General features: G+C 40.2%; 2 protein-coding genes across 2 annotated transcripts in view; one reads left to right on the top strand and one right to left on the bottom strand.

Moving 5' to 3' along the window:
• Position 1: 1 nt before the first annotated feature.
• Positions 2–5,102, bottom strand: LOC113162578. The gene is made up of 10 exons (XM_026360776.2): positions 4,965–5,102; positions 4,088–4,387; positions 3,188–3,466; positions 2,220–2,330; positions 2,080–2,133; positions 1,598–1,630; positions 1,397–1,426; positions 1,270–1,302; positions 1,136–1,183; positions 2–140 (listed from the first exon to the last, which is right to left on the bottom strand). Exons 1-10 carry the CDS (start codon positions 5,050–5,052, stop codon positions 79–81), a joined length of 1,038 nt encoding a protein of 345 aa, XP_026216561.1. The 5' UTR covers positions 5,053–5,102; the 3' UTR covers positions 2–78.
• Positions 5,103–5,269: 167 nt separating this feature from the next.
• klhl5 (kelch-like family member 5) overlaps positions 5,270–14,368 on the top strand; it is a 41,166-nt gene continuing 32,067 nt past the window's right edge. The window contains exon 1 of the mRNA XM_026360774.1: positions 5,270–5,387. The gene's annotated coding sequence lies outside the window, so the exon portion shown is untranslated. The remainder of the gene's footprint in view (positions 5,388–14,368) is intronic.

Genomic DNA, 14,368 nt, shown 5'->3' with positions numbered 1-14,368 from the left:
CATGTGTCTATAAGATATGTTTATTTTCAGCTTGTAGATGATTTCATCTCTTCCTAAGTTCCTGTAGCTGCTCCCCTGTCACCAGACCTGCTCCTCTGTGAGTGCCGACGTAGACGGATGGCCACGATGGTGCAACTGTGCTGAAGATGGGCAAGATACAAAAACTAATAAACAAACTGGAGATAGAAGACAGTGGCAGAGTGTAACAGTGCAGATTATGTTATAAACAATGAATGTAAACTGTAAGTTCCAATAAAATATGACCTAGATATAGAGACACGTATAAGTGAGGAGGGAAGTACAGTATGGAAAGTATCAGTGGTGGGTAGTAATTAAGTACATTTACATGAAAGATTTTTATATGAAAGATTGAAACGAGATTAAAAAAACTCAGTTCTGCTAGATGTTATGATGCATTTGTGATGCTTAAAAATGCATAATTATAATCAAACAATATTTAATTAATGTCCTGTCTGCACAGTAGTTTGAGGTAGTATGTGGGGGGGTTAACAGCAGAAGCTGAGGGCTGACGTTGTTTGATATGATGTATATAATCAATTCAACCAATAACTAATTAGAGAGATTAATGTTGATGTTGCTGAATCATTTGTATCGCCTTTGTTTCACCATTAATTTATAATCGTTGGAAAATAAATTCATGTCACCTGTGCCTCTCTTTGAGCTGGAAGCTATTTTCTTGTGTTGTTTCACTGTGCATTCTGTTTTGTTTTTGTGTACTTGTTGCAGTGTCAATGTGGAGCTAAGTAGTGGAGCAGCCATATTGAATGTGTGTTTTCTTGGGTGGAAGTCTCACCTTCTGTGTGTGTGTCTGTGTATTTATGTTTGTGTGTTTGTGTTTGTGTGTTTGTGTTTGTGTTTGCACTAACTTCCTGAGAGTTCATGACTTTGAAAGCAGCAGTATTTCTACTCTACTCTCTTTTACTCAAAGCTGCATAATGGATCTTTTTCTAAGATGCTGCCTCCACTTTCCCAACATGCATATTGTAGCTTTTAAGTGGAAGATCTGACTTCTACTTCCACCACTTAACTGTGGTTCTCAATGGAAGCAAGTCAATCAACAAAATTACTGCAAAGCCTCTCTCAGATTGCATGATTGCTCTAGTGAAGAGTTTACCAGTGTAGCAGTTGTTCACATTTCCATCCAGCAGCATTTCCATGTCCTCTGAAAAATACGCACAGTAGAATTTCATGTCCATGGGATCAGTTTCATTTTTCTGAATTGTTTAAACAGTGTATGTGATTTCATACCTTGAATTTGACACTCTGGAATAGTAGATAGTTCTGTTGATGGGGAGGAAAAAACAGTTGTCAAGGGACTGAAAGGTTAGATTAATTTGAGTATTTAAGTAATTTGTGTATGCATTTAGATACTGACCTGACCGAGACTGGGACTGAGGGATTGTACCTATTGGACATTAACAGGTTGCACATAAATTGCAGTTTTCGAACAAGGTGCTTTAAATGCTTGAACTAGCATTAAAATGTTTTGGGCAATGAGATAAATAAAACCATTCAATTATCCTGTCATGCAATAATCAAATACCTAAACTGGTACTAATTTACCACATTCGGTTACCTTTAGGAGTTACCTCTGTGGGCTTCTCTCCATCTAGATAAAACATCAGCAACACACAGTGGATCAGACAAGGAAACAAAATACAATCTGTCTAGTTTCCTCCTAACGTTGCTCTTTCTGAATCTGAGAAATATATTCACAGAGCTGCATTTCACAGCCCAGACACCAAAAATGTGGCACAACCATTAAATCAAATTATCTTCTGTGATCAGACAAATTCCTTTTGTTTGTATTTTTATGCATTAGCATTCATGTAAGTAATAAGTACAAGGCAGCGTTGGTTTATCCAGTAATGAATTATGCAGCTGTATTAAAACAGCTGTAGAAAAAGACAAATACACTTTTCCATGTTGACATTAATTATTATGTAATTTGTTTGCTTCCTTCAATTTCCATCTTGCATACTACACAGTTGACTGTGAGATAAACATTTGTAAATGAGAAACAATATGAAGTGTAGTGGAGAGGTCAGTTCAATTTACCATTTAACTGCTGAGCAGTGAAGTTGCAATCAATAGGACGCACTTTGGGCTTTCCTGATGAGAGAGAGCACATTTAGGTCAGCTTCAAACACTAACCCAACCAACTCGATGAACTTTCACTGCTTGTGTGCATGTCTTACTTCTTGAGCTCTTCTGCCAGTAGATTTGTCCGATCACGGTCGTAAAAATAGTCAGGAGAATCAGGCACAGCAGAGCCAACCAGAGCACCCGAAATACACAGCGCCACTCACCTGACAGGGATTAGAACAGACAGGCTTTGGAAACACAAATGTCTGGGGGCAAGTTATTCTACAATAGTAATACAAAAATATTAATACCTAACAGTTTTCCAGACCTCATGTTAAGGCTGAAAATGTTGCCTTTGTGCTACTGTTGACAGGACACACAGGAAACAAATCCTACAACAGAGGTCTCCCTGCCAGGATTCAGCCACTGAAAGCCATGTGTTCGTCTATCACCAACCCTTATTATTGGATGTTAATACATAAAGATTTTGATTGTAACTTGTGAGTTAGAGAAAGAGAAAGAGAAAGAGAAGAATGATATATAAAAGTTTGGAGTACAAAAAAAGGAGCTTGAGGTGAAGTTGCAGCAACACATTAGAGCAGAAAGGAAACAGAGAGGAAGAATGTGGAAAATTCTGAAAGTGGGGCAGAAAACTTGAAGGGAGATGGATATCCAGTTTTCATCATGCACACTGGAAAATATGACTTAGTTGTAGCTTTAAGCATAGGGGAGTGTTGGAGAGCTGAACAGACAGAGAGCCAAAATCAATACAGCCTTGGAGTATATAGTGGATTAAGATGTACTGTAAGACTGGGAAAGTGTGACTGATCATACAGAGAGGAAGAGAAATAAAGATGAAATTGAGTCAAGCGAAAAAGAATTTAGAGAAAATTTGTTATATTGAAACTCCATGACGCAGAAAGAGAAGATGGGTTCAGATGAGACTGAATCACTTTTATCTAAATGAAAACTGATTGGCCGCTTGCCTTGCTTTTTATTCCCTCCTCTCCGATCTTTAAAATAAAGCCACACTGACCACACAGGGAGCAAAGAGGCACTGCTCTCGCGCCCTGACACCAACCTTTCAGTGTTTGTTTCCATGGCAGCTTTTCTTTGGCTGTCAGAACGGTTTGATTGGAAAGCCAAAGGAGACAGTGGCTTTGATTGGCAAACTCTGAGGGGAGACAGCAATAAAACGACTTCTCCTGTCCTTCATTGGCCGTCTTCTTCTGCTCGTCTTCTTCTTCAGGAAGGTGCAGGTATAAGGAGCTGTGATTACTGCGGCCGTACAAGGTCAGATTCAGGATCTCTGTATCGTCGTGTTGAAACTCCACTGACACTTCCAGATATACCTTTAGAGCTGTGGATAGATAGGAAGCAGGTCATGCTTTAGGTCTATTAATAATACAGTGCATACATGGTGTGTTTATAAGTACAAAAGACGAAGAAAACAGGAGGGGGGAAATAAAAGCATCACAGATAATGTCTGTCTGCCGTTTCTAATTGTGCAACATGTACTGAATATTTTTAAAAAGTGTTGAGTAACTGCACTTCTGGGTCCCGCCCTAAATACTATCATGCTCCTACGCTCCTCACCAAACCCTATAGTGTAATTCTGGTCTTGTTGGATGTGTTGATCATATTATAATTACTGGTAGCAGACTGACAGTAGAGCACATTCAGGACATAAATGAGGTGACAAACTTTCTATTTTAGCTGTTATGGTGTAGCTTCACCTACTTCAGCTGCTCATTAGTTTTGTTTGGTTTTTGACTAAATACTAATCAATCTAATGTCCCTGAAAATCTATTAGGCATGAAAAACACAAATGATCAAATTGCTGTTGACTGAAATGTCAAACTCTTAGCATTCCTCACCTGGGGGTTAGTGATGTCTCTACAAAATGCCATTTGAATCTTTACGATCTATGGAGCAATGCTGCAAGCTAACAAACACTCAACTTTAAAAATCTGAGCAATACCTGAAGAAGATGTGTTGGTCTGTGATACTGCCATGTCCATATCTGTTCGACATATGAACCACCTGTCTTTTGGATCTTCTCCACCTCTCCTGGAGGTGAACTCAGAACCTGTCCTGTTCTTAAGTGTCGTGTCTTGTGTGCAAGCCTGCTCCCACTTTTCATGTGTTGGAGTCTGAGGAGGGTCACAAGGGACTTTTATGTTAATTTCGGCATCGCTGTTGTTGCCGTGCTCCCTCTTCTTCACCTGATTCCCTCGCTCGCAGGGTCGGTAGGGCTGACAGAGGAAGTTAACTTTTGATACTGCAAGGAGAGAGACAATGAACAACAGAAACTTCAGAGTGAACCCTCAGTGGAGGCAGGCTTAAAATGGAAAAACAGCAAAATACTCTCAAGTATGACATCAGAGCAGCATGTCAAAATGGAAGCTGTTGCCTCCAGTTTATGTCTGATGGAAAGAGACAGATCAGGGAGGACAAGAAAGAAGAAGCAAGCATGTGCTCGGGTACAAAGACTGTTGCTCAAAGCTTTTCAAGGCAACACAATGCAGACATGCTTTGAGAGCAGCTGTCAGTCAGCGTTGTTTGCGGCTATATATAGGTCTGACTTTTATATCTAAAAAGAAACAGACACAGGTCGAACAAGTGAATCTACATGAAGGGGAAGAAACACAAGAAAGAGACTCGACAAAATAAAGTAAACTTCTGCTAAAGAGCTGTAATTTGAAGTTTGAACGAAGAGTCTATGAAAGCCGAGCCTAAGCAAAAGGTTCCTCTTCTTTAATGCTTCAGAAGCTCATGAACAGACGCAGGTGGACACGGACAAACATGCTCAGTCAGAGTGGACGTCCCTCCAACTGGATCAGTTTCAGATGACCCACCTCGGTACAACGAGAAGAATTCTGGGAGGCAGATGATGAGGGCGAGGCTCACGAGGATGAAGAGTTTGGTGAGTGCTGCTTTTGCCATTGTCGCACCATGAGATCACCCACACACACGGACAAGCACGCTTCTTCACGACAGCACAGTCATGACTTGTGGCTCGTGGTATCTGCTTCCTTCTCTATTTTGTCTTTTCAAACAAATTCAGGCATTCACGCTTCGTCCCTGTACGTCAGAGCAGCCTCTGGTTTCAAAAGCCTTGATGATATTGCTTAAAATTCATATAGTCTGAGCAAGACGGCCACGCAACAGTACGGAGCAGCTCAGCGCTTCACTTCCTATTGCACTTCCTGTCATTTTCTGAGAAAGAGAGCGAGAAATAGAGAGTTGCAGCGACAACAAAGAGTTTCTGTCAGCTCAACGTAAGTAGAAGTGCGGTGTGTTTGTTTGGCTGATTCTGCGTGAGAGATGGTGTGTGGATCGTCTCTTCAGAGGAGATGAGCAGGTTTCATTAACTGCTGGCGAACACAGATCCTGTCAGAGCAAAAACACAGCAACAGATGATCATGTGCTGGTTGTGTGTGGATCTGTGTAAAGAAATCCTCTTGAGATTTGTTTGTTTTGTTTGTATCATGTTGACATGATAATAAAAAAAAGTTGAAGTAGATCATGGATGATACAGCACTGTAGAGCCACTAGCTCACCTCAGTGGAACCCAATAATCAGTTTTATGTTTTTTAAATTGCAGATGAATTGTGTGATTTCGAGGATGTTTCTTTGTAATTAAAGGACAACAAAGCATGTGTGTACCAACAATTGTGAGACATACTATCACATAATGTTAAGATAGTTTCTCTTATCACTTCATTGGATACTAAATGGGTGTTGACAAAGTGTCTCATAATCATCCTAAACCATATTAGATACTAAAGCTATTGATAGATGACAGATGAAATGAAAACTCCTACAGTTACCAGTCCTTTAATTAACATTGATCTCTGTTGGGTGTTTAGTGTAGCTCCGATTGTGTGGTTGGGTTGCTGAGAGCCACTTATCTTTTGCAGGACTGGGACAGGGACGCACACACGCGCACAGTCGAACACACAAGCACAGTGATGAGAATGGCTGGCAGGTGAAGCCTTATCTCCGCTGCACAGCGGCTTGCCTCTCACAGGGCTCAGTCAGCAGCTTACAGATCAGGATGGAAGCAGCCGAAACTAAAATAAATTCACACGCTGCGCTTTTGTGTGCAATCAAAGCTGCTCGAAGCAGCAATTCCAAATATTTGGAGTGTAGGGCTGAAATGCATTCAGTGCCACCCTACCTGTGATTGCTGATAGAGTTGTGGTATAAACAGCAGCAGAATGACTGGGCACATGTGCTCCTTCCTAATGATGTCCTGTGTCCTGAACCTGCATTTGAACCGAAAAACAAGCTGACAAGAGAACAAGTTGAAGAGAACAGAGGGGGCATATCCAAATGGTTTGTATTGCCTGGAGTGAAATTAAATGTTCCATGTTTTTCAGAGAACCATCTGGAAACCCTCAGGATGCTTGAAACCTGGTTAGAAAACAACAGGTGTGGTTGTCTTTGTGTGTGTGTGTGTGTGTGTGTGTGTGTGTGTGTGTGTGTGTGTGTGTGTGTGTGTGTGTGTGTTTGTGATTAGTAAACTGCTGTGTGACCCTGCAGTGCGTAAAAGTAACACATCAGCATTAACAGGAAGATGAAACCTCCTTTTCGTTCCACGAAGCACGTCCCCAAAGTAAAACAGCTTTCTACAAATCTGATGAACCATAGCTGATGAAAGATGTAATTTCCAGACCTGACTGAAGACGTCTAGCGGGAATCGGATTGTTTAAGAGCTCTGGATTCAAGGTGTTATGACCTGGTTTTATTGCTTTTAAAGCAGCGGTGGCTAAATATCTACACGTCATTTGGCCGGCGAGGGTCTGTCTCTTCAGAGCAAGATTTATTGAAGTTCGGAGTGAATAATGATTGAAAGTTGAAGAGATAATAAAGAGATATTTTTGAGAATAATTGCAGCAGTTACAGTAACTGAGTACCATTCTTTCTGTTCATAAAACCATAAGACCATAAGATGCTTGTGTGCCTCCACCAAACAGGAAAGTTGCAGTTTAAGTTGCAGTTCACATTCACATCTGTCCAGGTCCATAATTATTCTGAGTTCATTCATGAGTCCAAGTTGAACTTTGTGTTTCAGATGTAATGAAATTCCGTCAAGTCGTTCCTGAGGTATGATATGTTCACTGTTCCTTTAAATCATCTGCAGATAGCTGTGGACCTGTAGCAATAAATTAAAGCTCCCAAGGTAGAGCTTTAGATTTTAATGACCCTGTGACCTTTACTCTGGACAGCCTCAGGAAAAACATTTCCCAGCTCTCCAATAGAGGCAGTGAGAACGCTGTAGAAGCTTTGTCATCTGTTCACTCCAAAACTTTCTATGGGCTGTAATGAATTCTGCAGCCTCCAGGGACTACCAGCAGAGCCTCAGCTGTCTTGTCTTGTTTGCTGCAAATATCCACTTGAGAACTGTGGCAAATCATCAGATCATTTCATTCATTTGACTCAGTCAAATAGTAGCATCTCTCTTTTGCAGCACAGTCTGTTATCAAGCGTAACTGTACATCTATCACTTCTCATGCTGCAGTCAGACGCTCTGGTGATGAACACAACAGGGTGATGCAAAAAGAAGTGTGTCTGTATCTTATGCTGTGAGCGGGAGAGTGAGGCGACGGGTGTGCTTACCAGCGCTTACTTTTTCTTCACCAGGCAACAATTTGCTAAATATTAAGTATACTGTCAGACAAGTTGACAGTCTGCAGTGTCATCCCGGACAGAAATCCCTGAGAGACACTGTGTGTGTGGGCTATTTCTGGAGCTCTGCATTACTGCAGAATCTGATGCAGAGAGTTTCAGAGATTGAATATAACAGCGTGATGAGATTAGGGATTTAGGTACAAGAGAGGATATTTAAGAACAGGCTACGCTACAGAGTCTCAGCGCAGGTTATGGTACTATTTCAGGCATTAGAGGTTGTATATTTGATCTTCGCATCTTGTCCTCACTCTGATGTCTGAACTTAATCCCTATGCTGGTTTTAAATGGGCACAGTGATGTTCTGGGTTAGGCCAAGGCATCAATAGCCACAGCAATTTGAAATTCTCTTTCATCCCCTTTCATCCCTTTTTTTCTCCTCTTGTTGTGCGAGTGAAAAATCGTGAGCTAAGAGGTGAGGCAGGTTTGTTGTGGCTTTTATAGAGTTTATGTTTTGCTCAACCAACTTATCAAATTTTTAGTCGTAGCTAGGCTGACTCCTGAACCGTGAAGAAGTTTAAAGATGTTATCCTCTCGTTTTTATCGCCTGGTGTTTATTTGTCGTCTAAAAAGTGTGTGAGTTCATTTATGGTGACCTAGATGGGCCACAAAAAGAATGAAAGGATTTATTTTTTTGCAGACAGCTGTGAATTAAATTATTTTTAAGACTTCATGTCATTTAATTAATTAATTGATTGATTATGTCAGTGGACAATTAACTCCTGACCCACACCACTGCCCTGATACAAAGATTTTGTGTGTTGTTCGGACATTATCATTGCTTTGGCGGTATCTCTTCCATCATACTGTGTTCTCTGAAACCTGCCTGACTTGTCTCTCTTTTGTTATTTATCATTATTGTGGAAGAAGAAGAAACTGGTTTCCCCACTGGGAAACAATGACATTTTCTAATCTAATCTACATGTGCTCAGCTCAAGTTACATTTTAGATCCTGTCATACAACTGAATGAAATTCACATGCTAATAGGACAAGAAAAATACCTCTTTGGATCCCCTTCTACCTACATATTCATACCCTGTCAAACCTCATCATCGCCTCTCATCTAACATCTCAGGAGAAAGTAGCCTGTCGTAACTCTGCCAACGTTTTGTAGCAGCGTGACTCTCAGGATTGCAGTGTTCATCCGTGTGTGTCGGCTGGTCCACCACTTTATTCCAAATTGAAATATCAATGGTCATGAAAGTTTATACACACATTTATGAAGTCTCTTTACTTTGGCAATCTCCTGACTTCTTCCCCCTCCTGGCACCACAAGGTTGATATTTGTGGTTCTGAGTGAAATGTATCAGCAACTGGACATTAACGTTTCCCACAGAATGAACTGTAACAACCTCAAGTAGTGTTTGGCTCAAAGCAATACTGTGCTGCAAAGAGGCTGCACAGAGGAGCTTGTATGTAGACTGCTATAAACCTAGATCATTATAATTACTCGTTGGTTTTTATGTGTGTAAACATGTCTTGATTTGTAAATTATTTATGTACACTAGTTCTTACTTGATCTCCCTGTATCGAAAATAATAAAAAAACAATCTAATTACTGACCTTTGTAACTTTTGATTTAAGCCCTCCTCTGAAGTGATCACTTGAAATGATAAGTCTACAGAGAATTATCACATCAGCAGTTCCCACGGCCTTTACAGAGCCACAGATACAGGTGTCAACATGTGGTGAAAGGTTGTCAGCTAAAATCCGGATGTTTGTCCTAGATGTTGATGACTCAAACAATGTGAGAATTGCTCAATGCCTGCAGTAAATAAGCAAGTTCACCACAGAAATGTAATAGGTGACAAATCATAAGTATTGCTGCTGCACTGAGGAGACTTAGGGAGTCAGTTAATGCAAATGTAATAATCTCTATTCTTTTCTTTTTTGGGGTGTTAAAAGTATGCATGTTTAAATAGAGCTAATGATGTGCTCATTAACAGTGTATTGACTGGGTTAAAGCTGCTGAACTAGTGAATTTGAATCCTTTGCAAATTTGCAAACAAGTTAGAGAACAGACAAACGGGGGAGAAACTGGCAACTGCGGGACCGAGCTGTGAGCATGTTTTTCCATTAAAACAGTACAGGAGGAGAGAGAGCGTGGTGATTTAGTGCTGTGTCGGCAGTATGGCGTCGTCTGGCTCTCCAGAGACGAAGCCACTGTGAAGCTTTATGACTCTTTATGGAGGAATTATGATGTTTCACAAAGAGATTATCATTATGAGCCAACCTTTAAAGGTGGTGAAGACTTCCAGACATATCCTCCTTGTGGCTTTAATCTGCCTGCTGTATCACAGGCTTTAGCAGGGAATCCAGTATGTCCCTGACTGTATCTTTTATTTTCCACAATGCTTTAGCCTCTCCTGCTTCCTCTCTCAGAAATTCACGGTTTTCAGGGACAGCCACATATATTTCTCGAGTGTATCTAGGTGTGTTGCCAGATGTCTTTCAAACGACAGCACACACACACACACTAAAGTGGGCTAAAGTGGGGTGAATTTACAGGAGGCTCCGTGCCATCATGGTGCTGCATCTCTTTCGTATCCCTTTGTGTTTCACCTTCTGCTGCCCTCACTTCTCCCTCTCCTGTGCTGTAACCTTTTCTGGTGAGAAAATGCCATGTCAATAAAAGCTTTTTAACATGAGGAAAAATCAATGTGCTCCGATTGCACCTTTTTTCAAGCGTGCCTTTATCGAACAAATGAATAGCCCTGCTCCTGCAGACAGAGGATGTTTGGTGGGTAGAAAATGCTGTTTTCTGTAGTTGTGGCGTCTGTGCACTGAAAACACAAACGCTTTTTGAAACTCCTGAATTCCTGTTTATATTGACATAACTTACCATGAACACTTTAAACTTTAAAGTGCTTTATCGGTTGCGACTCAGACCATCAACTTTTATCGTCCTGAAAGGAAAAGCAGGCTTGCAGACAGCGTCGTAATAAAAATGTATCATAAAAACAATAAAAAGACATTAACATAAAAGCCCCGTAAAATGCATGATAAATGGATACGGTATGTACCCAAATTAGTTGGTAAGCTCAATATCCCTTTGAATTAATCAACCTTATGTCTTTTGTATTGTATTGCCCTTCAAGAGTGATATCTGTAATATTTCCATTTCATATCTGATTTTTTTTTTTTTTTTTATTTTGTATTTGCCTTTATTCGTTGGCCTGACTCCTGTGGCAGACAAACACACACCACATAAATACAGGCTATTTGCTCTATTGTTATCAGTTTGAATTTCCACATTAAGACAGAACAACACAACGACAAACATTTACCCGTGAATAAACTCTGGTATGATAAAGAAAATGACAATCAAGATTAAAGATTAAAAGAAAAACGGTGATTGTGATTTTCAATTTTAAACAATTTTAGCCTGACGCCTGAAATGCCATTTTGGGGTTGTTGTTGTTGTTGTTGTTGTTGTTTTGCTTTAACCCTTTGGACACCCACGTTATTTTGGTGGGTATCCATCCCACTATTTCTCTAACTTACTGTAAAAAAAAAAACCTTTCATGATGTCTCACCAAACATTAACTGCATCTAGCATCTGACTTCTACTGCTCACCTTTCAGTCACAACACAAGCACCACTCAGTGGTTTTAGTTGTGCTGGTGATCAGTGCATGTTCTGCAGCAAATTAATGAATGTGCGTTAGACAGTCAGCTCCACATGCATTTGAATAATGAAGCAATTTTGTACAAACACAACACAAACACCTTAAAAACTGAGTCTTTATTTCTTTTTCTACATCTATTATGGAGCCATACAGAGCTGAAATGACGTGAACTGTGTCATTGTCTAAATAATTATGAACCTGACTCTATGTGCTATAATCGCTGCTAATTATAGAGCTGTTCAAGGATATTTTGTAAGATCTCGCTAAAAGACGACACTGATATTTCTCTCTTTCATTCTCTGCATGCTGTGTAGTATTTCTAGCGCTGACTTCCCGGCGCATCACGGAGTAAAATGAGCCGCCTTTTTTTTTCCTATAATACAAAGTGGTACAAACACTAAATATAAAAAACTACATCCCATGCATGAGAGCACATTTCATTTGAGGAATTTTACGCTAGGATAGATTTATTCTTCATGAATTTGCCAGAAAAGGAGCAAGCAGATGTTTTGGAAGAAAGACTTGACTCCTCAGTGACACTGTCTGCAAAATTTAGTTTTGTGCATTGGATAAAAGACTCAGTGAAAGCCGGTTAATTCTGTTTTGTTTATTGTAATAGCTTTTGCCATGGATAATTCTAATCATACACCAAGCGAGCAAATTCTAACTAATTAAGGTTTGATTAACATTTCATCTCCCATCTCCAGACTCTCTTTTGATACACACATGCACACACACACATCCTAAATGCTCTCCTCTGTCATTCACTCCCTTGTTCACTCAGTGAACCAGATGCATGCTGAAAACTCCCTTGTGCTAAAATATGAAGTACTGAGGGCCAGTTATGAGTTGATAAGCTGCAGTGTCAGCGTCCTCTAAATGCCCCTACTCCAGTAATTATCCCACCTACCGCTGATTAATGCTTAGTCACACTGTCCAACAAGGCCCTCCTGTCTGTTCCTCCTCTTCTTCTCATCATTAACACAGCCTCCATCCACTCATTTTTATTCCAAATCTGTCTCTTCCTGCCATGTTCCTTTTATCCTGCAATTAAGCAGCAACTGACTTTGGATGTTTGGAATTAGATGGCCCAAAATCCACTGTCTTAAGAGTTTGAAATGAAAATTACCTTGGAAATTACTATTTCCAAAGGATTGCTTTTTACACCCACTTGTTTTTAGTTATAATACTTCTTTTTTGGGTCTATCAGTACACTGAGATCTTGAAATAGCATTTCTTATTTCCTGCCTTGTTTGCTTTGTCTCACCAGCGGGTCTAAGTTAACACACAGGTTTGCCTCAAATACAAGTAGATCCCTGTGCAGTTCGACAGCACAGTTAATCCTGGTGGATGATTTCCATGTTTACCATTGGTCAATCCTGAGGTGTTTGAAGTGAATTATGGTAAACTGAAATGTATTTGGAAAGCTTTAGTAGGCTAAAACAGCTCGCCTTGATATACATTAATTTGGTAGACTGTGTATTCTGGATCCCTGCATAATAGCTATCAAATGCAACGTTAGCATGGATCATTGTCAGTATAGACGAGAATAAGACCCAGTTGCTTTTAAATTGTCATTTTGTAATTTTATTCATTAACTGTTCATTTGTGATGCTGGAAGTCAAACCACCTCATGCTCACAGATGATTTCCTCAATCACCTCTGTCTCTTTTATCTTTTAAGAAGATGCTTCCCTTTCAAGCACTCACACTGGCAGAGGAACCACTGTGACTCATGGAATTCAAGTATAAAAGCATTGTACTACGTCTCCAGCTATTCTAATATTTATTGATCACATTTTAATCCTCCTGTTTCACCTTCCCATTCAATTTCTCCCTATGTCCATCCCTAGCCTCTTCCCTCTGTGACTCTGCTGTCTCACAGCTTTATGGATCAATGATCGTTGGGGGTAAGGTGACCTTCTGTGGACCGACTAATCTGAGAGCTTGCTGGCTTCTTGCCTCACTCAAAGTCTAGAAATGCTTCTCAGCCAATATGTCTTTCTTTCACACCATCTAGTAGCAGAATGGTAACATTTCTGTGTGTGCATGCATAACCGAGAGAGTTATGACTTCCTTATGGTCCACATCCTGGGGAAAATTGTGGAGCTAATTGCAGCTGTCTTGTCTAATTGGGGAAAAACTGGTGTCCTCAATTGTCTTCACTGCACCCACCTTTAGCATGAATTAGTTTCTGTCTCCACTGGGTCAAAACAAATGTTAGGTTAGGGTTTGGGCTGAGCCAAGTATCCATTATGGTTAAACATAGTATAAGCCTCCAGGGAATGAATATGAATAAAAAGAAAAGCCACAATGTTGGCACGAACCAGCACAAGCATCTGCTTACCAGAGGGAGACATTTAAGATGCCAGAATTATGGCAGCAGTTGAGAGATGTCAACCCAAACTAAAGCTGTACTAAGTTATATTTTTATATTATTTAACAATGGAACAAATAACTGCACTGGGAAAAAAAAGAAGAAAAACATTAGGAAACAACTATGCAAAATGTATTCTTGTTACCTTTGTTGGTTTTACTCAACCAAATAATGATTATGAATGTGCAGTGTGAGCAATTCTTTTAGAAGCACATTTGAGTAAAGAATAATGGTTAATTTAAATCTGCATGACAAATCAGTGACAAATCAGGGGCAATCTCCACTGCCCCCTCCACACACTCTAATATTTCATTGGAATGCTTTTAGCTTTGATTGCGGCACTCATTCGCCGTGGCATCAACTCTGTAGCGGCCAATCCATGAGACCAAGTGTGCCATGCTCCCTGGACCACTCTTTCACAATTAGAGTTAGATGAATTCTGGAATGATGGAATAACCTCGTTCAGTGTATTCAGGTAGTCAGCTGACCTCATTCTTTGGACACATTATGTTGCTGAACCTACATGTAACGAACGGCAGCAACCCCAGATCATAGCACGGCCC

This window comes from Anabas testudineus, chromosome 1 (assembly GCF_900324465.2).
Source record: "Anabas testudineus chromosome 1, fAnaTes1.2, whole genome shotgun sequence".
NCBI lineage: Eukaryota > Metazoa > Chordata > Actinopteri > Anabantiformes > Anabantidae > Anabas > Anabas testudineus.
This window is presented reverse-complemented; position numbering and strand designations above follow the sequence as displayed.